Here is a 23,745-nt window from a genome sequence, read left to right on the forward strand (position 1 = left end):
TTTTTCCATATTCTTTTGTCCTTTCTTTTTCTCTTATTGTTTGTCATTGTGATTTAGTGGTTATCTGTGGTTGTACCATAAATCCTTTCTCTTTCTCATTTGTGTGTTTGCTTTATCATTGAGTTTTGTATTTTCATGTGTTTTCAAGATGGTAAAGGTCATTCTTTTGCTTTCAGGTTTAGAGTTCCCTTGATCACATCTTGTAGGGCTGGCTTACTGGTGATGAATTCCCTTAGCTTTTACTTACCTGGGAAATACTTTATTTTTCCTAAATTTATGAAGGATTTTTTTTTCTGGATATATTAATAGTGAGTGTCCTTGACTGGCAGGTTTTTTTCTTTCAGCATTTTGAATTTATCATCCCATTCCTGGTCTGTAAGGTTTCTACTTAGAAATCTGCTGTTAGTCTAATGGGGGTTTCTTTATAGGTGATTAGTCACTTTTCTCTTGTTCAGGATTGTTTTTTTGTCATTGACTTTAGACATTTTGGCTATAATATTCCATGGGAAAGACTTTTTGCATTGTGTCTGCTTAGGGATTACTGGTCCCCCTGCATCTGAATGTCTAGTCTCTTGATAGACTTCAGAAATTTTAATTTATTATTTCATTAAATAGTTTTTGGAACTCTTATATTCTCTTCCTTTGGGGATACAGGTGATTTGTATATTTGGTCGCTTTATCGTGTTCCGTAGATCACAAAGGCTTTGTTCGTTTTTTATTTCTTATTTTTGCCTGACTGGGTTATTTCAAAAGACCTGTCTCCAAGTTCTGACATCTGATTCTTATGCTTGGTTTAGTCTGTTGTTGATGCTTTCAAATGTATTTTGTAGGCCAGGCACGATGGCTTATGCCTGTAATCCCAGCACTTTGGGAGGCCGAGGCAGGCAGATCACTTGAGGCCAGGACTTTGAGACCAGCCTGGCCAACATGGTGAAACCCCGTCTCTACTAAAAATAGCTACTTGGGAGGCTAAGGCAGGAGAGCTGCTTGAACCAGAAGACAGAGATTGCAGTGAGCAAAGATCACACCATTGCACTCCAGCCTGGGCAAGAAGAGCAAAACTCTGTCTCAAAAAAAATAAAAAATAAAAATAAAAATTAGGTGGGCGTGGTGGCACATGCCTCTAATCCCAGCTACTCCAGAGACTGAGGCAGCAGAAGCGCTTGAACCCAGGAGGCGGAGGTTGCAGTGAGCCAAAATCGTGCCACTGCACTCCAGCCTGGATGGCAGAGTGAGACCCTATCTCAAAAAAAAAAAAAAAAAAAAATCAAATGTATTTTGTAGTTCAGTCAATTAATTCATCTCCAGAATTTCTGTTTGGTTCTTTTTTTTGTGATATATATCTCCTTCATAAAAGTTTCATTCATGTCCTGCATTATTGTTCTGATTCCTTTATATTGTTTTTCAGAATGCCTTGTATCTCACTGAGTGTCTTTAGAATCAGTAATTTAAATTCTTTTTCTGAGATTTCATGACTTTATTTTTGATTGGGATCTGTTTCTGGAGGATTATTTTGTTCCTTTGGAGGTGTCATATTTTCTTGCTTTTCATTTTTTCTTTGTCCTTACATTGATATCTGAACATCTGGTGTTATCAGTTGTTTGTTCCAATTTTTTGAATTTGCTTTTGTATTGGGGGGACTTTTTCCTGCAGATGAATCCTCATTACTGGTTGGGTAGAGCACTTTGGCCTTTTTCTGGGTGCATGCAGTGGTATAGTCTCTGTGTGATTTTTGTTTGTTCGTTTATAAGCAGCATCAGTGGTATCTGAGACTTGCTCATTGGCTTAGTGTGCAATTATTAGTGGAGGCTGTGTTCCAGTTTTGCTGAGGATTGGAACACTAGGTAGTCTAGTCTTTGGGTCGCAGTGGTGGCAGTAGTGAGCTGACCATGCCTGTCCTTGGGCTCCAGAGTGGTGTGCACTGGCAGCAATTTTAGCTGGTCCTGGTGGACTGATTCATGGGCCTCTAGTTGGCTTACTCAGATGCTGGTAGTAGCCATCATGGGCCAGGCAGATGGGCAGGTTCTTAAGCCCCTGAGTAGCCAGTGTGGCATGGGTGATGACCGTGACAGTGGCAGGATGACCCTCTGGGTCCCAAGTGGTGCACACAGTTTTTGACAGTGGCTGAGATCGTCTAGGTGTGCCAGTCTCCAGGCTTGAAGTTGGTGTATACAGGTAAATGCCAGCTCTGGTGGTAGTGGCTGCGAGTGTAGGCCCAATCTCATTCCCTGGGGAGGAGTGTTCAGGTGCCAGTATTGGTGGACTGGGCTGGGCAGTCTTCTGGCCCTCAAACTATATGGTCTGGCATGGGAGGAGGAGGGGCAGAGTCAGGCCTGTCTTGCTTGCCTCAGGCTCCCTGATGATGTGAACAAGTGCTGGCTGTGGTAGGCAGGGGCAGAGTGGTCCCCAGGGCCACTGGTGGGATGCTTGGATTGTGGAAGGTAGTATCTGTACTTCTGCCCTGCTACTTGGGGCTGGGGATGATGCTGCCATCTGTGATGGCACCCTAGCTGGCAGGTGGGAAGCATGTACACCACTCGTACCTCAGCCCAGTGGCACTCATGCCTCAGCCCCAGTGCTGCTGGGCTTCAGGATAGTGCACAGTCTTTTGGGGTAATGGTTCCAGAATGGCATCTCATTTGTGCTGCAGTCCCAAAGAGTCAGTCATGTCTCTGCCCTTAATATGGTTTGGCTGTGCCCCCACCCAAATCTCATCTTGAATTCCCATGTGTTATGGGAGGGGCCTGGTGGGAGGCAATTGAATCATGGCGGCAAGTCTTTCCCATGCTGTTCTCGTGATAGTGAGTAAGTCTCACGAGATCTGATGATTTTAAAAAGAGGAGTTCCCCTGCACAAGTTCTCTCTGCCTGCTGCCATCCATGTAAGACGTGACTTGCTCTTCCTTGCCTTCTGCCATGATTGTGAGGCTTCCCCAGCCACGTGGAACTGTAAGTCCAATTAAGCTGCTTTCTTTTGTAAACTGCCCATTCTCAGGTATGTCTTTATTAGCAGTGTAAAAATGGACTAATACAGCCCTACATCCAGTAGCTTGTGACCGCTTGTTTCTAAGTCCTGGGGGCAGCCCTGCTGCCACTGGGCTCCAGGACAGCTCACAGTCTGTAGGGGAGGGAGTTCTAAAGTGGTGCCTTGCCATAGCTACTTAAGTCTCAGGGAACATGAGGGACCCAGGGGAAGCATTCTCTCTTGGGCAGTGCATGGTACAATCTCCCGGCAGCTCCTTATGTTACTGTCAGGGCTCACGAGGGTTGAGGAGCTCTTCAGTGGCCTGGTATTGTAGGGATCTATGGTGATAATGTGGACAGCTGAGAGTCTCTCACTTACCTTTTCTCTGTATTGAGAAATATCTCTTGGGTGCCAGTCCTCACTGTACAGGCCATCTTGCTTCCTTCTCCTTCGTTGCTTTAGGTGTTGTCTGCCAGTTTCCTTTTGGATTCCAGTATTCTCTATTGGCTGATCTATTCAATGTATGATTATCTATCCGCTCTTTTGGTTTTTCTTAGTGGAGGAAGAGAGTACAAAATGCCCCTAGTCAACTATCTTGAAGCTGCAAACTGATTGTCTCTGGTTCTTATTTTCTTTTCTGTCAATGTAACAGATATTATAAGTTGTTATAATAAAAGTTGATTTTTGAAAGCTTATTCCTTTAAGTAATTAGTAAAGCTCCAAATCTACATGTAGAATGTAGTGGTTATTATCTTGCGGATAAATTTAGAATTAGTTTTAAAATCCACTATGTGATAGATACTTTTCTGGGGATTTTCACAAAGTGTATCATGTTATCATCACTCTGACTCTCTGATAAAAGGTAGGCATTGTTTTCATACTCTTAAAAATGAGGCATGAAACAGATCAATTGTCTTTATATAGTTGGACCAGAATACTATATTTAATAAGTGGCAGAATTTGAAATTGAACCCCTGCTTGTTTGAGTTTACATTTGATAGTAATGATGTTGTTGTTGATGATGGTATTAGTAATAATAGTTGATTTCTATTTTAGTGCCTTACGTGTAAGATCTTACATAATCTTTAAAACAGTATTATGAAAGAGGCACATCAGACATATTAGGAATCTGAGACTTAGAGAGATCAAGTTATATGCCCAAGGTGCTTGGGCCTGGAATGTATAATGCAGATTTATTTGTCAACAAGGTCTATAAACTACTGTATGCCACCACCCTCTAAAGCTGGTCCTGTTTCTTTACACCTGAATCTAGAATGGAGTATAAGAATAGGAAACATATAGCTTGACAATATCTGTCAAATCTGTGAATACAAATTATATTTCATCATAAATTGATTATCAACTAAACCCTATTCATTTCATAGACACAAATTGGTTTATCAACTAAAAGTTACTCCTTTCTGTATTCAGATATTTCCTGCTATTTTCAAATGAAAATAGTATTTGTGAAATCATTTAATTGCTGAAGAACTAATACAAATTTTAACTAATTGGAGTATTATCCTTTCTGTTGTAACACCGTTGAAGGATTTTGAAGTATCTCTGAAATATTCTGAGTGAATTATAATTGTAGAAACAATGATAGTATTAAAAATCAAAGATGAAACCAAATTTAAACTTTGTTTTGTACTTCCTTTTTCAGATCATTCTCATCTTGGCTGCTGCCAACCCAAGGATTATAAGGTATGTAGAATGAATTGTTGAATAATAATTGTTCTGGCTTTCAGACAACAACACAAGTCTGTTTCATATATGTATATCATATAGGGATTATCAAATTCATTTAGTAAAAAATGTAAAAACAATAATTGTCATATAATGTTATTTTGGTTACTTAGGCGGTACATTTAATGTCTTTGTACAAGTATTTTTTGGCTTTTGGTTATTCATTTGTATTAATTATTGAATATGTTAATCTATGTTTACGTGTGTGCATGAGAGAGAGAAATCAGTTGTTATATTCAGTAATACCTTACATGGTATTATTTCCAAATTTCAGTCATTCACAAAGCACCCTCATAATTTTTGCAGGTATATGTATGTATACCTTTTGCAGTATTTGCATATATTTTATGCTCTTTTCCTTAAATTCACTTTCTTTCTGTTTGTTTACTCACCATGATAAATGAAAATCCAGTATCACATGCTTTACATCTATGACAGCCTTGAAAATACAGTGACAACAAAGCAATGTTTCTAAATTTTGGCTAGATAGTGTTTTGCTAAAGGCTCTGAGGCATGCTCTCTGTTTCTTAAAATGAGAAATAATGGTAGAGAGGTGTAAAAGGCATACCAATAGCTAACTGAGAATTTCTTATTGAAAGAGAATTGAAAATATGTTTTTTCTGGTGATTCAGTATTATTTCATGTATGTTCATGTGCCATGTAAAATCTGTATATCTTCTAAAATCATTTTGGATACCATTATTATTTGCTATATCACCTGTAGCCCATGTCCTACATTTTGAGAAGAACTGTCTCATAGCTTATCTTTTCTGTCCCTAAGTGAAAGCATCTTGATAATAAGTGTTATTATATGTGGGAAAAGAAAAGAAAAACCATAGCTTTTCTTAAAATATCATTGTTTATGTACTTACTTAAACTATTTATTTTCTTAAACTATTTTGTGCTACTATTAAACTATTTTGTGCAACTGGTACTGAATACCACAATACTTTGCCATACTTTGACTATGATAAAAGAAGTATAGCACAATTAAATAATGAGTCAAGGCACTGTTTAGGGACACAGATCTACCAGTGTCAGAATCATCTAGGTGAAGCTTTATAAATATTTATTCTAAGCCTACTAAATTGAAATTGCTGAGTATGGAGACTGGAATTTTCTATTTTTACCAAGTTTCTGGGTGATTCTTATGCATCTCTTTTGCCACCTATCTAAGGATTCATAATTGAGAGGCACTAGTGTAGACTATGAATATAACACTTAAATAGATAGGGTTCTTCCTGTGTAGCAGGAGTCCCCAGCCCCCAGGCCACAGACGAGTAGTGGTCTGTGGCCTGTTAGGAACTGGGCCACGCCACAGGAGGTGAGTGGCAGGTGAGTGAGCATTATGGCCTGAGCTCCACCTCCTGTCAGATCAGTGGCAGCATTAGATTCTCATAGGAGCACGAACCCTACTGTGCTGTGCATACTAGGGATCTAGGTTGTGTGCTCTTTGTGAGAATCTAACTAATGCCTGATAATCTGAGGTGGAACAGTTTCATTCTGAAACCAGACATCCTCCCCGCCCCCCACCAGTTCATGGAAAAATTGTCTTCCACAAAACTGGTTCGTGGTGCCAAAAAGGTTGGGGACTGCTGCTGTATAGTGTTTATATATAGAGTTGTTCCTTTTTTAAGGCCCTCACTAGAAGAGAGGGGTCCTGGAATAATTAACTTAGTCCAGTCCCATCCTAACATTTAAAATTTATGCAAACACATACACATGCACATTGGTATTTGTTATACACACAAACATAAGCAATATGGCAAAGGACCTATTGATCTTGCTTAATGATAATAATTGGTAGTACCTAGCATATTGTCTGACATATAGTAGGAATTCCTAACATATGCATATTATGTGAGTGGATTACTAAGGGAAAACAAGTAAACCAGATCTATACAAATATAGAATGAAGGGCAAGTACTAATCTTTATCCTAAGGTGGGTATAATCCTGCTGTAAGTTGACTGGTCCATTTAAAGACAGGTATTAAGAGCCCTCTTTTCCAAATGAATTTCACCAAAAACTGCATTTCAACCCCTTTAATTCCTTCCCACTCCCATCTCTGGATTCCTTAATATCAGGGCTTCCCTTTGGGGGGTAGTAGGTGGTAAGTTCACAGGATTATTTTTGTATTCAAGAGGTAGATTTTCATATAAATATATCTGCAGCATTGAACATGAAAATAAAAAGATTATTTTCATGTAGGTACATAGTAGTTAGTTAATAAATATTCAGGTAATAGAACACTTTAGGACTTCTATATGGAAAAGAGCCATGAAGCTGGAAGTGCTCGCAGAACATTTTCTAGAAAAGTAGGACCTTGCATGAGTTCTTTGAATGAATGTACTTTGCATAGGCAAGAGGGTTCTTTCCTGAGATTCTCACTTTTTCTTTTTTCTCCAGCTTTATTAAGGTATAATTGAGAAAAATTTTATGTACTTACGGTACAACATGATGTTTTCATATATGTATATGTTGTGGAATGATTAAATTAAGCTACTTAACATGTCTATTACTTCACATACTTATTTGTTGTAGTGAGTTTTATTTTCACAATTTTTAAGGCTATCATACACGTAAAGCATATGATACTGCAATTTCATTTATCATGGTGAGTTTTATTTCCATTGTATTTTTAAAGGCTATCATGCATGTAAAGCGTATAATACTGGATTTTCATTTATTATGTCACCATGATAATGCTGTAAAATAGATCTCCAGAATTTTTTCATCCTGTCTACTTGAAACTTTGTACTGTTTGACCAAAGAGTACATTCTGCATTCTGCCCACCATACCCCAACGCCCCCCTGGCAACCACCATTCTGTTTTCTGCTTCTATGAGTTTAACTTTTTTAGATTCCACATGTGATATTGTTTGGCTCTGTGTCCCCATCCAAATCTCATCTCGAATTGTAATCCCCACATGTTAAGAGATGGACAATTCCCACCTGTCGAGAGAGAGAGGTGACTGGATCATGAAGGCGGTTACCCCCTTGCTGTTCTCGTGATAGTGAGTTCTCACGAGTTCTGATGGTTTGATAAGCAGTTTTCCCCACTGTTGCTTGCTCTCTCTTGCCTGCCACCATGTAAGATGTGCTTGTTTCTCCTTCTGCCATGATTGTAAGTTTCCTGAGACCTCCCCAACCATGCAGAACTGTGAGTCAATTAAACCTCTTTTCTTTAAAAATTACCAGTCTTGGGTATGTCTTTATAGCAATGTGAAAACAGACTAATATAACATGTAAGCATGATCATGTGACATTTGTCTTTCTGTGCCTATTGTATTTAACTTAACATTATGTCTTCCAGGTTCATGTTGTTGTATAATAAATGACAAGACTTTCTTCTTTTTAAAGGCTGAATAGTATACCATTGTATGTGTGTGTGTATACTACATTTTCTTTATCCATTTACCAATTGATAGGCAATTAGGTTGATTCCATATGAGCTTACCACTTTCTTGAAATCCCTTGTGATATGGTTTGGCTGTGTCCCCAGCCAAATCTCAACTTGAATTGCATCTCCCAGAATTCCCACATGTTGTGGGAGGTACCCAGGGGGAGATGATTGAACCGTGAGCGTCGATCTTTCCCATGTTATTCTCGTGACAGTGAATAAGTCTCATGAGATCTGATGGGTTTATCAGGGCTTTCCGCTTTTGCTTCTTCCTCATTTTTCTCTCCGCCATCTTGTAAGAGGTGCCTTTCGCCTCCCACCATGATTCTGAGGCCTCCCCAGCCATGTGGAACTGTAAGTCCAATTAAACCTCTTTTTCTACCCAGTCTTGTGTATGTCTTTATCAGCAGTGTGAAAACAGACTAATACACCTTGCTAAATACAAATAAAAGCCAGCACAAAGTACTGTTCTTCCAATTTATTTCCCTAGAGATACAAGCTTGCAAACCATGTGATCTGCCTTTCAAGCTATTGTAGGCTATAGTTTTATTAAATATTTTGCCACTGCATTACAGACATCTTAAATTTTCTATTCGAAAATAGCTGTTCCACATGCTGCCTGCCCCCAACTGATAAGCCAATGCATATATTGATTTCTGATAAGGCTAGTACATTAAGATAACAATTTGTAAACTCATTGGGGTAATACTATTTGATATACCAGTAAGCCTCCAACTGTTGGAAGCTTAATATAATAGAAATTTAGTTTTTAATTACATAACAATTAAATTGAGGATACTTTCGATCTGTATGCTATTTTCTCCATGCTCTGACCCATCTTATGGCTTTGGCTCACCCTGAGGCCTTGGTGTCTTCTTCACATGGTGGAAGATGATGGAAAATATGGAGAAGCCATATCTGTTTCTTAAACACCTGGGCCTGGGATTAACACACCATTCTTGCCTACTTTCTATTGCCAATAACTAATCACATTCTCTCACCTAGATGCAGAGATCGCTTCTTAGCAACAATTTTACTCTGGAAGAGGGAAAGCTGAATTGTGGGCAGCCAGCCATTTCTATTACACCTATAATACTCTGTTCCATTCCCCTGCTAATATCTCTTTATCTCTTTAAAAAAGATTATGTGACTGACACTATTATGCTAGAAATAGAAAATTAGCAAAACTAGAAATCGTCTGTGCCCTCATGGATATTTCATGGTAGTGAAGGAAGAAGACATACTAAGAAAATCACAAACATTCATATGTACTGTGATACATATCATGGAGGACATACATAATGCTCTGACATTATGTACTGAGATGGTTTGACCTGGTTGAGGAGAATGGAAAAGGTATTTTGAGGATGTTGAGCTTATGAAGATGAATAGGAGTTTATGAAAAGGGGAGGGAAGAGCATGTGCAATAGAAAAGGGAAAATAGCATCTATTAAGGTTCAGTGGCTAAGCAACTAAAATATTGGTGTTGCTGGAAGTAAAGACATGAATAGGTACATGGTGTAAATTGAGCCTGTAGAAGTAGGTAGGGATTAAATCTTTTAGGCCATATTGGAGATTTTGGTAATTATCCTAAGTACAATGGGAGCAAATGAAATGATTTTAAACAGCAAGGTGACATGGCGAGATTTATACTTTGAAAATATCACTCTGAATTGCAGTATGGAAAATGAATGGACTGAGAAAAGAGTGGATGCTGGTAGCCAAGTTAGTAGGCCATTGAATAGTCAAGGTGAGAGTGATAGGTTAGATTGGGGCGGTAGTAATGGAGGGTGATAGCCGTAGAGATATTAGACAGATATTTAGAATTAATGTTGGAAAAGTAGACCTGAAAAATGGAAAAGAAGTGCTGTGTGATGATGTTTTGGTCAGCGATGGACCACAAATATGACAGTCGTAAGATTATAATGTCTATTTTTGATATACTTTTTCTATGTTTAGGTCTGATACACAAATCCTTATCATTCTGTTAAAATTGCTTACAGCATTCAGTACAGTAACAAGTTGTACAGGTTTGTAGCCTAGGTACAATAGGCTATACCATTATAGCCTAGGTATGTTGTAGACTATACCATCTAGATTTATGTAAGTACACTCTATGATGTTTGCATGGTGACAAAATCGCCTAATGACGTATTTCTCAGAAGGTATCCCCATTGTTAAGCAATGCATGCTTGACAATGAGAACACATGACTGAATGTGTTCTCATAGAGAAAAATTTGATGTTTTGAAGATGTTCTCTACCTAATTTAAAAATCAGCAAGATCCCAGTAAAAATACCTCTAGGCTTTTTTTTTTTTTTTTTAAATTCCAGGAGCTAGGCAAAAATAGCCAGGAAGGCTTTGAAATCAGAGAGCATTGAAAGGAACTTACCTCTGCAATGTTAAGAAAAATTGTTAGATTTCTGATTTTCACAACTCAGTGTTTGATGATACCATTTATTGATACAGGAAAATGTACAAGGACTAGGTTGGAGTTCACAGAATTCTAAATTTTTCTGCAAATTCCTGTTTATCTTGTTTAGGCTTTGGAGAGTCTTTGGCATTGGTTTTCATCTCAGAAGCTTAAAAATCAACAGACCAGTGCTTAAAAATCAACCACATGACACTTGTCCCATTCTGAAGGGGATTTACCTTTAAGAAGTTACTGAACTTTTGTTTCTAGCAGGTCAGATGAAAAGGAAAGCAGGCAAAAGGAAGGATAGAGGCCTGAGGGTGATGGAGGAACATGACACGAGATAAGGAATAGTGGGATAAATGCTGTATCTTTCAAATAGTGAAGGCATCTCAAAGGCAAATGGTTTTAACATTTTATATTTTTAATTTGCCTTGGCTAGCAAATCTTTTAAGGAAGGAATTTTTAGAATCTGGATTAAAAAATAAATTTTGTCATAGCAATTAGGAAATATAGACCATTGGATGTGTGAGATTTTGCTTCTTTCCATGTTAAGGTACCTTTCAAACAAACAGTTTTATTTATATAAAAAATTCTCCAAAGTTGCCATTGTAAGTCTAAAATATCCTTGGTGAAATCATGCTGTTTAGAAAAATAAGTGTATAATTTAAAGTTCTAGTATGAATACATGTAGGAAGCTTGAATATAACTTGGAAGGGGCATGGACCTAGACTGAAATAAATCCATGAGTCTGGCGGTGTTGGTCAAATATATTACTTGTGCGCATTTTGTCTTTGCCCTCATTTTAATAGTTGCTTATTTCAGATTGAAGACTGGACAGATTTGCAATTCTAGAAACATGGGAGATTTGGAGGCAGTCTCTCCCAGAGGAAATTTCTCTCATGAAGAAAACAATTAACAAAACAAAACAGAGGAACGTTTTCATGATATTTTTACAAGTGACTCAGGGCAAAGATTTTACTGTAAGGATGTTGGTACAATGAGAACAGCTGAACCTGTGAGTCTTTGGGCCTGGCTCAAAAATGGGTTTAGTGGCTTTTGTCTGTTTACTTCTCTAGGAACTTTCTTTTATAGACTTCCCTCAAAAAGTGACAAAGACAAAGAGATACATATTAGTATTGTTAGTAATGAGACAGATTTCTCCCTGGCATACAAATTTGCAAATATGGTCAGATAATTAATAGATTACTGAAAGTCTTCTGCATTTCTGAAAGACAGGGTAACTCAGTGATTGAGAGCTTAACCAAAGGAAATTGGAGCTGAGACTCAGTACCAAGACCCACTTCACCATTGGAGCCAGAGAGACCCCTGAAGAGAGAGGCTAAAAGAAGTCACAGAGGAATTTGGTATTTCTAAGTTGAAGATCTTAGCTGTGGCAGCAAAAGGGCCTATTGGATCTTATTGGACTTCTAGAATTGTCAGCTGCCATCTGGTCAGAAGTCCATCACAATAACCGAATAACCTGTTGATATGCAAAGCTGAGTTTATGACGTAATACAGTATGGGAGAGCACCACCTTGACAGTCTTAGTGTTGTCTCTGAAAGAGGAAGGTTAGTGGCTGATATTTATGTGGTTTAGGGAACTGGGCTTGAGTGTTTTAAGAGAGCTTTCACTGTGACATTCTAGTAGGCAAAGTTTGTGATACAAAAGTTTAGGATTAATGGAATTAAGGCATGGGTCTTAAAGAAAGTCTTGACAAGTAAACACTATTTTGATAAGGAAGGGATTTGTTCAGTTGAGTGATCTATTGTCCTAAGAAGGGAACTGTTTGCCAGGATTCAGAATCTGTTGTTTGGAGAAGGTAGCTGATTGATGATTGAGCAGTCTGTTGCTCAGGTAAATGATTTATGGGAAGGTCTTGAAGAAAATAACAAAGTTATTTACTGGTTTATAGCTTTATTTTCCTGGGCAAGAATTGAGGAACTCATGAGAATGTCATGTTGTAGTAGGTAGGTCTTAGTTCTTTGTTCTGATAGTTAAGTCATATGAATGCAAATGGTCTCAGTTCTCATGTCTCACTAAAGTTATATGTTTTTCTATTAGTGTGTTGTACATTGTTTATTAGACATATTCCTGGAAACCTTATGGCTTGTTCCTATTGTGAATGGACCTTTTTTTTTAGTAAAATTACATTTTTGTTGTTTTACTGATGTATAGGTTTGGAATTGATTTTTGTATGACAATCTTGTAATAGATGTTCTTGGATTTTTTTATAGAGGTAAACTTATCATCTACATATAAAGAATTTTATTTTTGCCTTTCATAATATTTGTCTCAGCTTACCAGGATCTTCAATACTGCAAATAAAAGTGGCAATAGTGAATGTGGCAGAGACATTTCTTACTTATTGGCTATACACACACTTTCCCATACTTCTAAGCCTAATTGCAGGTAGATGGGGCCTAGTTCTAGCCAATAGACTGTGCGTGGAAATTATGTAGATCAGTTCCAGGGCAAAGCATAGAAGAGTTAATATAAACATTGATATGTTTGGCTGCGTCCCCACCCAAACTTCAACTTGAATTGTATCTCCCAGAATTCCCGTATGTTGTGGGAAGGACCCAGGGGGAAGTAATTGAATCATAGGGACTGGTCTTTCCCATGCTATTCTCCTAATAGTAAGTAAGTGTCAAGAGATCTGAGGGGTTTATCAGGGGTTTCTGCTTTTGCTTCTTCCTCCTTCTCTCTTCCTGCCGCCATGTAAGAAGTGCCTTTTGCCCTCAGCCATGAACGTGAAACCTCCCCAGCCATATGGAACTGTAAGTCGAACTTCCTTTTCTTCCCAGTCTTGTGTATGTCTTTATCAGCAGTGGAAAACAGACTAATACAGTAAATTGGTACCAGTAGAGTGGGGCATTGCTGAAAAGATATCTAGAAATGTGGAAGCGACTTTGGAACTGCGTAACAGGCAGAGGTTGGAACAGTTTGGAAGGCTCAGAAGAAGACAGGAAAATGTGGGAAAGTTTGGAACTTCCTAGTGACTTGTTGAATGGCTTTGGCAAAAATTCTGATAGCGATATGGACAATAAAATCCAGGCTGAGGTGGTCTCAGATGGAGATGAGAAGCTTTTTGGGAACTGGAATAAAGGTGACTCTTATAAAGAGACTGGTGGCATTTTGCCCCTGCCCTAGAGATTTGTGGAACTTTGAACTTGAGAAAGATGATTTAAGGTATCTGGCGGAATAAATTTCTAAGCAGCAAAGCATTCAAGAGGTGACTTGGGTGCTATTAAAGGCATTCTGTTTTATAAGGGAAGCAGAGCATAAAAGTTTGGAAAATTTGCAGCCTGACTATGCGACAGAAAAGAGAAACCTGTTTTCTGGGGAGAAATTCAAGCCAGCTGCAGAAATTTGCATAAGTAGCAAGGAGCCTAATGTTAATCCCCAAGACCATAGGGAAAATGTCTCCAGGTCATGTCAGAGACCTTCATGGCAGCCCCTCCCAATCACAGGCCCAGAGGTCCAGTAGGAAAAAGTGGTTTCATGGGCTGGGCCCAGGGTCCCTGTGCTGTGTGCAGCCTAGGGACTTGGTGCTCTGTGTCTCAGCCACTCAAGCCATGGCTAAAGGGGCCTATGTACAGATCGGGCTCTGGCTTCAGAGGGTGGAATTCCCAAGCCTTGGCAGCGTCCATGTGGTGTTGAGCCTGTGAGTGCACAGAAGTCAAGAATTGAGGTTTGGGAACCTCTGCCTAGTTTTCAGAAGATGTATGGAAACTCCTGGATGCCCAGGCAGAAATTTGCTGCAGGGGCAGAGCCCTCATGGAGAGCTTGTGCTAAGGCAGTGCAGAGGAGCCCCCACACAGAGTCCCTACTGGGGCACTGCCTAGTGGAGTGTGAAAAGAGGGCCACCATCCTCCAGATCCCAGAATGGTAGATCTACTGACAGCTTGCACCATGCGCCTGGAAAAGCCACAGACACAATGCCAGCCCGTGAAAGCAGCAGGAGAGAGACTGTATCCTGCAAAACCACAGGGGTGGAGCTGCCTAACACCATGGGAACCCACATCTTGCATCAGTGTGAGCTGGATGTGAGATATGGAGTCAAAGGAGTTCATTTTGGAGCTTTAAGCTTTGACTGCCCCACTGGATTTCGGACTTGCATGGGCCCTGTAACCCCTTTGTTTTGGCCAGTTTCTCTCATTTGGAACAGCTGTATTTATGTATTATGGCCAGTTTCTCTCATTTGGAACAGCTGTATTATGTATACAGGTACAATACCTGTACCCCCATTGTGTCTAGGCAGTAACTAGCTTGTTCTTGGTTTTACAGGTTCATAGGCAGAAGGGACTTGCCTTGTCTCAGATGAGACTTTGGACTGTGGACTTTTGGGTTAATGCTAAAATGAGTTCGGACTTTGGGGGACTGTTGGGAAGGCATGATTGGTTTTGAAATGTGAGGACATGATATTTGGAGGTGCCAGGGGTGGAATGATATGGTTTGGCTGTGTTCCCATGCAAATCTTAACTTGAATTGTATCTCCCAGAATTCCCACATGTTGTAGGAGGGACCTAGGGGAAGGAAATTGAATCATGGGGGCTTGTCTTTCCCATGCTGCTCTCATGATAGTAAATAAGTGTCATGAGATCTGATGGGTTTACCAGGGGTTTCTGCTTTTGCTTCTTCCTCATTCTCTCTTGCCGCCACCCTGTAAGAAGTGCCTTTCACCCTCAGCCATGATTGCGAAACCTCTCCAGCTATGTGGAACTGTAAGTCTAATTAAACCTCCTTTTCTTCCCAGTCTTGTGTGTGTCTTTATCAGCAGCATGAAAATGCACTAATGCAAACACTCTTATTGTTACAGTGACAATGAAGCTTCAGGTTCTAGATAGTACAGTTATAATTTGTTTAGCATGTTTTATCAGCATGAGTCCTTGGGCAGTTTTGTATAATTTCTCTTGCTAAACTGTGTTACCATAGAGTGGAGGAAAAATGAATGTTTATGATGTCAAGCAGTTGATTTTCAAACTTAATTTGCTACTGTAGTATTGCCTAACATGCTGTAGTATAGACTAATGTAGTGTGTATTCTTGTCTTTGATAGGATCATCTATAAATTTCCACACATATAAATATTATTTGCAGTAAAGTTTTGTTAGCTATCCTTTAGCAAGTTAAGGAAGTTCCCTTGAAATTCCTTGTTTGAATAGAATATATATATATAAAATGAATGGATATTGAATATTATCAAATGCTGTTTCCAGCACCTGTTGAGATGATAATTTTTTTATGGTGAATTGATAAATTTTCTAATGATAATTCATCCTTGTATTATTTGAATAAACTGCCTTGTCATGTTGTGTTCTTCTAGCTTATTCTTTAACATTCCTGAATTAAAATATTTTAGTTATGATTTTTCCATATATGGCCACAACTGAGGGTGGCCTATAATTATCCTTTCTTGTACTGTCCTTGAATGATTTGGTAGCATTGTTGTGATCACATTATAACTTTAGTTGGGAATGTTTTCTTTCTTTCTCAGAAAGTTTGTCAGTTTGTTCCTTAGCTGTGTATATTGGATTATTGGTAAATCATATTGTGAGCCCATCCTTTGTGGGACTTTCCTTGTAGAAATCCTGTTAGGCTTGGGCTATGAGAGTTTGCAATTTGTTTCTGCCATAGATTCCTCATATATAATTGGTCTGGAACCCCTACTGCTTAACAGCTGTTTGATTTTGCTTTTATTTTCTTACCAATAAAGTACAGATAATAAAAACGTCTACCTCATAAGGTTGTTGTGAGGATTTAAAAAATTTTTTATATGTAAGTGAATAGAACAGTGGTCTAAGAGGGGATGGGTTCCCCTCAAGAACTGATATATTTGGGAATTATTTTCTTATTGTATTATTTTAGAATATCTTTTTAATTCGGCTTCAGTGTAAAAAAAGTACATCTTACTTAAACCAAATCAGATAGTGTACATATGAATGTTTAAATCAGATAAGATAGGAATTGATCATTTACTAGATGTAAGATTCACTAAGGAATCTTCTTGGCAAGACTGAGAAACTGATTTCAGTTACCCATATCTACTTTTTCCCCTTTCAGAACCATACTTTCCTCTGGCCATCCTGCAAGTTGTACCTGCACTGTACTTTTGTCCTGTGGTCCTTATTCTCAGCTACTTCTCAGCTAATTCCATTTGAATTATTTGTATTTATTTCTGAACTCTTCTGCCCTATGACAGAAGAGAAACTTTAGAGAATAGTGTGTGATACTAGACACTATATAGGCTTACAACAAATATTTGTTGAGTAACTGAATTTTCTATTTCCCATTATTTGTAGTAGTTAATTCTCACCCACACTAATTTGACCTTGAGGTTTTTGTAAATATAACATTTTTATGGCCATTAATATGATTTGTCAACTTACTGTGTAAGCAACTTTTCAGGAATCTTATTTCATACGTGTGGTATAAAAACTCTACGTATCATAGATTTGAAGAGCATGTCATTAATCAAATGAATTTAGTATATGAAGTTTCCTTTTTTACCTGTACCAGTTTCAGATTAGTTTAAAAATATTAGTTATTTTTTTATCTTGATACATTTTAGCATTTGCCATATTGAAACTGTTGCATTTGTGGGTTCATAGAAAGTCATTTAAAAAAATCTTTTCATAAATGTAAAAAAAGGACTTTTTTATGCTGAAGTATAAATGCTATACACAGAAGAAAATTATCTTTATGAGCCAAGCTCTCCACTAGTGTTTTCACTTTTCTTTCATTTAATTTTTGTGTCAAATCTGTAAGATTGTGTCTTCAGTTTATAGGTAAGGAAGCTAAAGCCTCAATAGGGTAAATGACTTGCTCAGGGTCTCATAAACAGCAGGGATTTGAACTCAAGTTTTTGGACTCTAAGCCAGTATTATTGAAGATACACTCAAGAAATATAACCCTTCTGTGATGAGCTAAAGAGATAATATTCCATTTAGCTTTTGAAAGGAAATAATCTAAGGGAAACTCATAAGAGCTATGGAAACATTTTTTAAGCTAAGGCTGAAGGCTTTAAGTTTGAAATGGATTCTTATCAAAGACACCTACCCTTTCGTTATACCTCCTAACCCCTTATTTAGATAAAAGACTTTCCAAAACATACACTCTAATTCCATGGAAGGAATACATTCAAACTGTGTTGCCATTGCACAATTACTTCGTGTCTATTTAGCTCTAATTTCCTTTCTCATTACTTGTCCTTGATGTCTTATATTCTGTATTGTAACTTTTTTTGAGTTCTACTGTTATATTTATTTAACACCCGTGATTGTTGTTCCCTACTTTGTTTGGTACTTTATATGCAGAAGGTGCTTAATAAATGTTGAATACTATTGAGTTACAGCATTTAAGATTCTTGTACCATGTGTCCCTCCCACCTCTATGATATTCTCTATTACATTTGTATAGAAATAGCCAAACTATTACTCATTTTTCATCTTTGCTAATCTTTTCTTGTGCCTTTTTCCTATTCTGAATGGCTTTTCTCCTCCTTTCCTCTACTCATGGCTTTGATTTCAACTCTGCCTCCTCGGTGAGACCTCCACCATTAAGACCATTAGAAGTCTTTCATTCCTTTGAATTTCTTTTTGCAGTTATTGTCATTGGAATGTGTTTGACACTTCAGCATATCTTATTGTCATTTATCCTTCTGTATATGCCCCGTCTCATCTGGATTGTGAGTTTAAATTTTTGTATTTCTTTAGGTTTGAATATTAGCTAACATGTTCAAGAGATTCTCAGTGAATATTCTGGTAGAAATTCAGTGGTAAAATGTGGCACATATACACCATGGAATACTATGCAGCCATAAAAAATGATGAGTTCACGTCCTTTGTAGGGACATGGATGAAACTGGAAATCATCATTCTCAGTAAACTATCACAAGAACAAAAAACCAAACACCGCATATTCTCACTCATAGGTGGGAATTGAACAATGAGAACACATGGACACAGGAAGGGGAACATCACACTTTGGGGACTGTTGTGGGGTGGGGGGAGGGGGGAGGGATAGCATTGGGAGATATACCTAATGCTAGATGACAAGTTGGTGGGTGCAGTGCACCAGCATGGCACATGTATACATATGTAACTTACCTGCACATTGCGCACATGTACCATAAAACCTAAAGTATAATAATAATAATAATAATAAAAGAAAAAAACAACAACAACAACAAAAAAAACCAATTTCAATTTGAAGTTCAAAAAAAAAAAAAAAAGAAATTCAGTGGTAGTCACCTATAAAAGGCTTTATATAAAGCATTGTTGACTAGTTTGGGGAGAAAATTTAGCAGATAAAAATGAAGTGGTCTGCCATGTAACATGTCTCAATTGACATTGAAATTGATAAAAAGAAAATAATCCAGGCAAAGTGGCTCATATTTGGATATATTCTAGAAACAACAGTGTGACACCTTCTCCCACTTTATTTTTCTTTCTTTTCTTTTCTTTCTTTTTTTTTTTTTTCTTTTTCTTTGAGACAGAGTCTTGCTGTGTCACCCAGGCTGGAGTGCAGTGGTGCAGTCATAGCTCACTGCAACATAGAACTCCTGAGCTCAAGTATTCCTCCTGCCTCAGCCTCCTGAATAGTTGAGACTACAGGTGTGAGCTACCTATTCTGTGTCTCTGAACATGTGCACTTACATTGTTGACCATCAACCTCCTTGATCTTGTTTTTAACATTTACTGTGTTTTTGTTTTGTCTCTGAATAGCTAAAAATGGAGCAATTTTATTTTTTTCTTCAATCTTGATCACTTATTTCTTGTTGGTCAGTTATTGGAGACTGTAATTGAGTCATTTGAACTATATTCTGTTAGGCTCTGGAATGAAAGCATGATTCTCTCAGCTGACCACTGACTTATTATTTGTTGTAATTTTGGAAAATAGTGAAAATTATGGTAATGTTGAAGCAAAACCTATGCTGGACTTATGTTTTAATAACAAATGACATACATTTATTGGGCAACTAATTTATACACCTAGACATCCTGCAATATAGTTTAAGTAAATAATGGAAGATCTGTAAGCTAGCTATTATTAACTGTATTTTTCATGTGAGGGAAATGAGTCTGAGAAGAATTAGATAGCTGTCTAAAAGGTCAAATATTTAACAAATAGCACTGCTATAACATAAACTCTTAAAGGCAGAGACTTTGTTTTGTTCACTATTGTAGTCCCAAAACTTAGGACATGACTGGGACTCAAATATTTGTTAAATGAATCCAATTCCTCTCCTCTTACTCTCTCTTGAATTCAACTTCAGATTTTCACTCTTGTCACTCCATTAAAGCTATTTTTGTTGATGTTATCGATGACCTCCCTGTTACTAACATGCAAAGGTCTGTCTTTTCTAACTTGACCTATCAAGTTATATTTACCCATTAGTTACTCCCCCTTCCTTAAAATACATTGTTTACTCACTTCCAAAACAACAGATTCTCTTGTTTCTTTCCTTTCTTCCCTGGCTACTCTTCAGTAATGTTTTCTTTTCGTCTTTCAAGCCTCTAAATATTGGAGTATTCCCAAGGCTAATTCTTCAGATGTTTTCTACTTTTGATTTACTTTTACTTCCTTGGCAATATCACCCAGTGCAATACCTTTAAATACCATTTAGACTCTAGTAATTACCAATTTAAATTTTCATCCTGGACTTTCCCCCAAACTCTGCTCTAATATATTGAATGATTAATAGATTAATAGATATGTGAAGTTTAATATGTCCAAAACTAGACTCCTAATATCTTAATTTTCTATGCTTACAATTGGAAGAGTATATCTAATTCATACAAACCCAACCCTTCTAGTTGATTAGGACAGAAAACCTTAGTGTCATCTTTGACATGGAGACCAGTTGTGACCTGTTGGCTGTGTCTTCTAAATATATTCTGAATCTGATCACTTCTCACCTCCATTGCAGTCATTCTGGCCCAAGCCAGCATCCTTTTCCAGATTTTATTATAATAGGTTCCTAGCTGATTTCCTGCCAAGGCCCTTGGCCCCTCTGCAGATTATTCTCAATATAATAGCCTGGGATGTCCTATGTATAGAAGAAAAAAGTCAGGACATATTTTTCTCTCAGAATAAAAGATTAATTTCTCAAAACCTACCTTTTTGACCTCATTTCTTACTACCCAGTCGAGCTCCACTGGCTCCCTTGCTAATATCAAGCATGTCCTCCTCCTACTCCCAAGATCTTTGCATTTATTTTTCTCTCTTCTGGCATAGTCTTTCCACAGGTAATCTTCGTGACTTAGGTCTTATGGTCTTTACTGAGGTCTTCAGGTCTCAGTGAGGTTCCTATTGACTATCCCATTTAAAATTACAGTTCCTTTCTTGCATAATCTTTCCATCCCACCCATCAGCACTTAACCCCCCTGCTTCTCATGTTACTTAATATCCTTTAACACACTCTATTCTACTTCTTTATCTTGGTGTGTTTTTATGTTTTACATTTATCTCTTCTTATTAGAATATATATTTTACCAGAATATATGTTCCACAGGAGCAGGCATTTATTCATTTGTCTTTCCTGATTTGTTCGTGTGTCCATTCCCAGAACAAATGAAGTAGTGAATGAGTATTAGACCTGAATTTGAATCTAGTTCTGTTTGATCTGATAGCTAAACTAGGCTACCATTTGGTTTATGTGGATGTATTCTTTGTTTTAAATACACACATCCCTATGCGAACCCCACTACTACTCAAAAGCCTTTTGAACTGTCTTATAAATTTTATATATAATGAACAATCTTGATACATTTAATGTTTAATCTTACAGTGACTAATTACTATATTCTGAGTTTTATCTTTATAGCTGTGGCATATATTTGTTTTATTACTTTTATAAAATTAGTGTGTGTGTGTACACGCATATTACTACTATGCATACTATATTACTATATATTATGTTATATACATATGTATCTGTATGTATATCTATATATATATAATTTTTAAAATAGGTTATCAGGACACACCATGGGAGAGACTTCGATGACTCTTTAGAAAAATGTGAAGAGTATTTGAGCCCAAGGTCGTGTAGTAAGCCCCAGCATTCAGCGAGGACCTTACTAGTCCATTCAGCACCCTCAACAATGCCAAAGCATTCTCCAAGCCCTGTGTTAAATAGAGCTTCTCTCAGGGAAAGGTAATTATGTGCGGTCTTCATTTCTGTACTGATCTTTGAATAATAAGTATTAGAAGGGGAAGCAGCAATTATGCATGTGAAATGAATATTTATAAAAGTGTAATTTGATTTTAAAAGGCTTAAATTGTTTTTGTTTAGAATATATTACATATTAGATAATGTTAGATATTTCTTCTTAGCACAGTTCTCTAGATATGAGTTTATTAACCAGATATGGGTCACATTAACCTTAATTATAGATTATAGTTCTTAAAAGTGAAAAGTAATATATGTGATTGTTTTTAGTAGATTCAGAGGAATTTGATATTATAGGCTTGCCTTAAGTGTAAACACAACACAGATTATATTTTTTATTTAGTGATAATGGCTATCTATATATTGTTGGTAGATGGTATCTAGTTTCCTCAAACAACCTTCCCCCAGCTCCCTAAGAGCATCTTAATCATGTAAAGATTCCAGCTCTCCCTTTAAAAATGCTATGGCAACCAGAGTCTGATCCTGTTATAATTTGGATGTGAAATAAATAGTTCCTTTTCATATATTTTAAAATTGAAATAGGAAATTCCTTGCCTCTGTCACAAATAGTAATATAGAAAACCATGTTTCTGTAATAAGTTGAAAAGAAATCAATCCTGGTGAAAAAGTTATATAAGTTTTTTTCTATATGCAAGAGAAACACTGGACACTGAACAACATGGAAATCGATGTATCTTTACAGCTGGTGTCAGAAAGCTAAAGTAAGCACACCAGATTCCTATAGTGTACTGGGTCTATCAGACATAATTAACAAAGATTTAATTAACTGCAGAGAATATATCGAAAGTTTAACTCAAAACTGATGATTTGAACAATAGTGTGTTAGTTTGGATGCTGTATTAAAACAAATCTATTTTAAACATACAGGTTTGTCTGTTTACTTATTAGCTTTGAAAGTATTCATAATGGATATATGGAGGCATGTTGTAGACCCTAATCCTGAGATATGGAATTTTGATTAAGGTTGCTTCTAGTCCATTAGAATCATGCCTGTTGCGGGGTAGTGGGGGATCATGGAATCGTTAACATAGGTGTGCACACACACAAACAACAACAACATCAAAAATTCAGGAGAAAAACTGGAAGAGAGGTTTTTCTGCTGAAGTTGGTAACTTGCATCTCAGTATCAGGAGACTTTCCTCGATTTCCTCATCTGCCCAGCTGTTTAGACATATAGTTGGTGCTCCTTTCTTTTTACCGACTTTTAGAATTCATCTCTTGTGATTTTGTTGATTAGGTACTTTGTCATCTCTAAATTTTCCAGAATTTTTTAAATCTGTATTTCCTTGGATATGTTTTTATTTACTTTTATAATAAACTTTTATAAATACTTTTATAAATAAATATTATTTACTTTTATAAATAAATTTGTTTTTATTTACTTTTATTAATACTTTTATTTTTCTACCTTTTCACATATTTTGCAGAACTCTCCAATTGTAAACCTACCACTCTAGTACAGTATTAATTTTAGTTCTGTGTTACTTTATCTTTGTATGCAATTTTGTTCCAGCTTTTGACCTCAGTCTTCTGGATTGATCAATTTGCCATTGAGGCTATATTCAAAAATTCTTCCTTGATGACAGCTAAAGTTAGCTGTCCCTTTATTCATATTTCAGTGTGGGGAAGGGCTTAGAGTAGATAGCAGTGGCATTTACACATTATTTTCACTCAGGATAATAGATGTAGTAAGTTCTTTGCTAGAAGAAAATGAGTGATTCTAATGTTAAACATGACATATTTTAACTATAACTTGAGGAAGGTTAGGTAATTTTAAAATAAAGGAATACAATGGCAATTTAGTTTTGAATTTACCTATACAAATTAACATTCTATTGGTATACTCTCTGGGGCAGGCATGATAGATGAGCTTTTTTTACTTTCGCTAAAGCAGAACACCTTTGATTTGAGTGTATTTTCTAAATATCTAGTCTCTAAAGGAAGATAAAATGTCTAAGACATACTCCTGGGAACAAAAACATTTTATTCTTTTCAACACTTAGTACCTCATCTTTAAATA

General features: G+C 37.1%; 1 protein-coding gene across 9 annotated transcripts in view; it reads left to right on the forward strand.

Moving 5' to 3' along the window:
- SPATA6 (spermatogenesis associated 6) overlaps positions 1-23,745 on the forward strand; it is a 141,914-nt gene that overhangs the window by 80,099 nt on the left and 38,070 nt on the right. For 8 of the 9 annotated variants that reach the window (XR_010124697.1, XR_010124698.1, XM_054488707.2 and 5 more), the window contains 2 exons: positions 4,628-4,668; positions 21,505-21,689. Coding sequence is in view for 7 of the 9 variants with exons in the window: in XM_054488707.2 (XP_054344682.1) it covers positions 4,628-4,668; positions 21,505-21,689 (226 nt within the window). In the remaining 2 variants the exon portion in view is untranslated. The remainder of the gene's footprint in view (positions 1-4,627; positions 4,669-21,504; positions 21,690-23,745) is intronic. The other variant, XM_054488753.2, reaches the window with a different exon arrangement.

The sequence above is a fragment of the Pongo pygmaeus genome, chromosome 1 (assembly GCF_028885625.2).
Source record: "Pongo pygmaeus isolate AG05252 chromosome 1, NHGRI_mPonPyg2-v2.0_pri, whole genome shotgun sequence".
Classification (NCBI taxonomy): domain Eukaryota; kingdom Metazoa; phylum Chordata; class Mammalia; order Primates; family Hominidae; genus Pongo; species Pongo pygmaeus.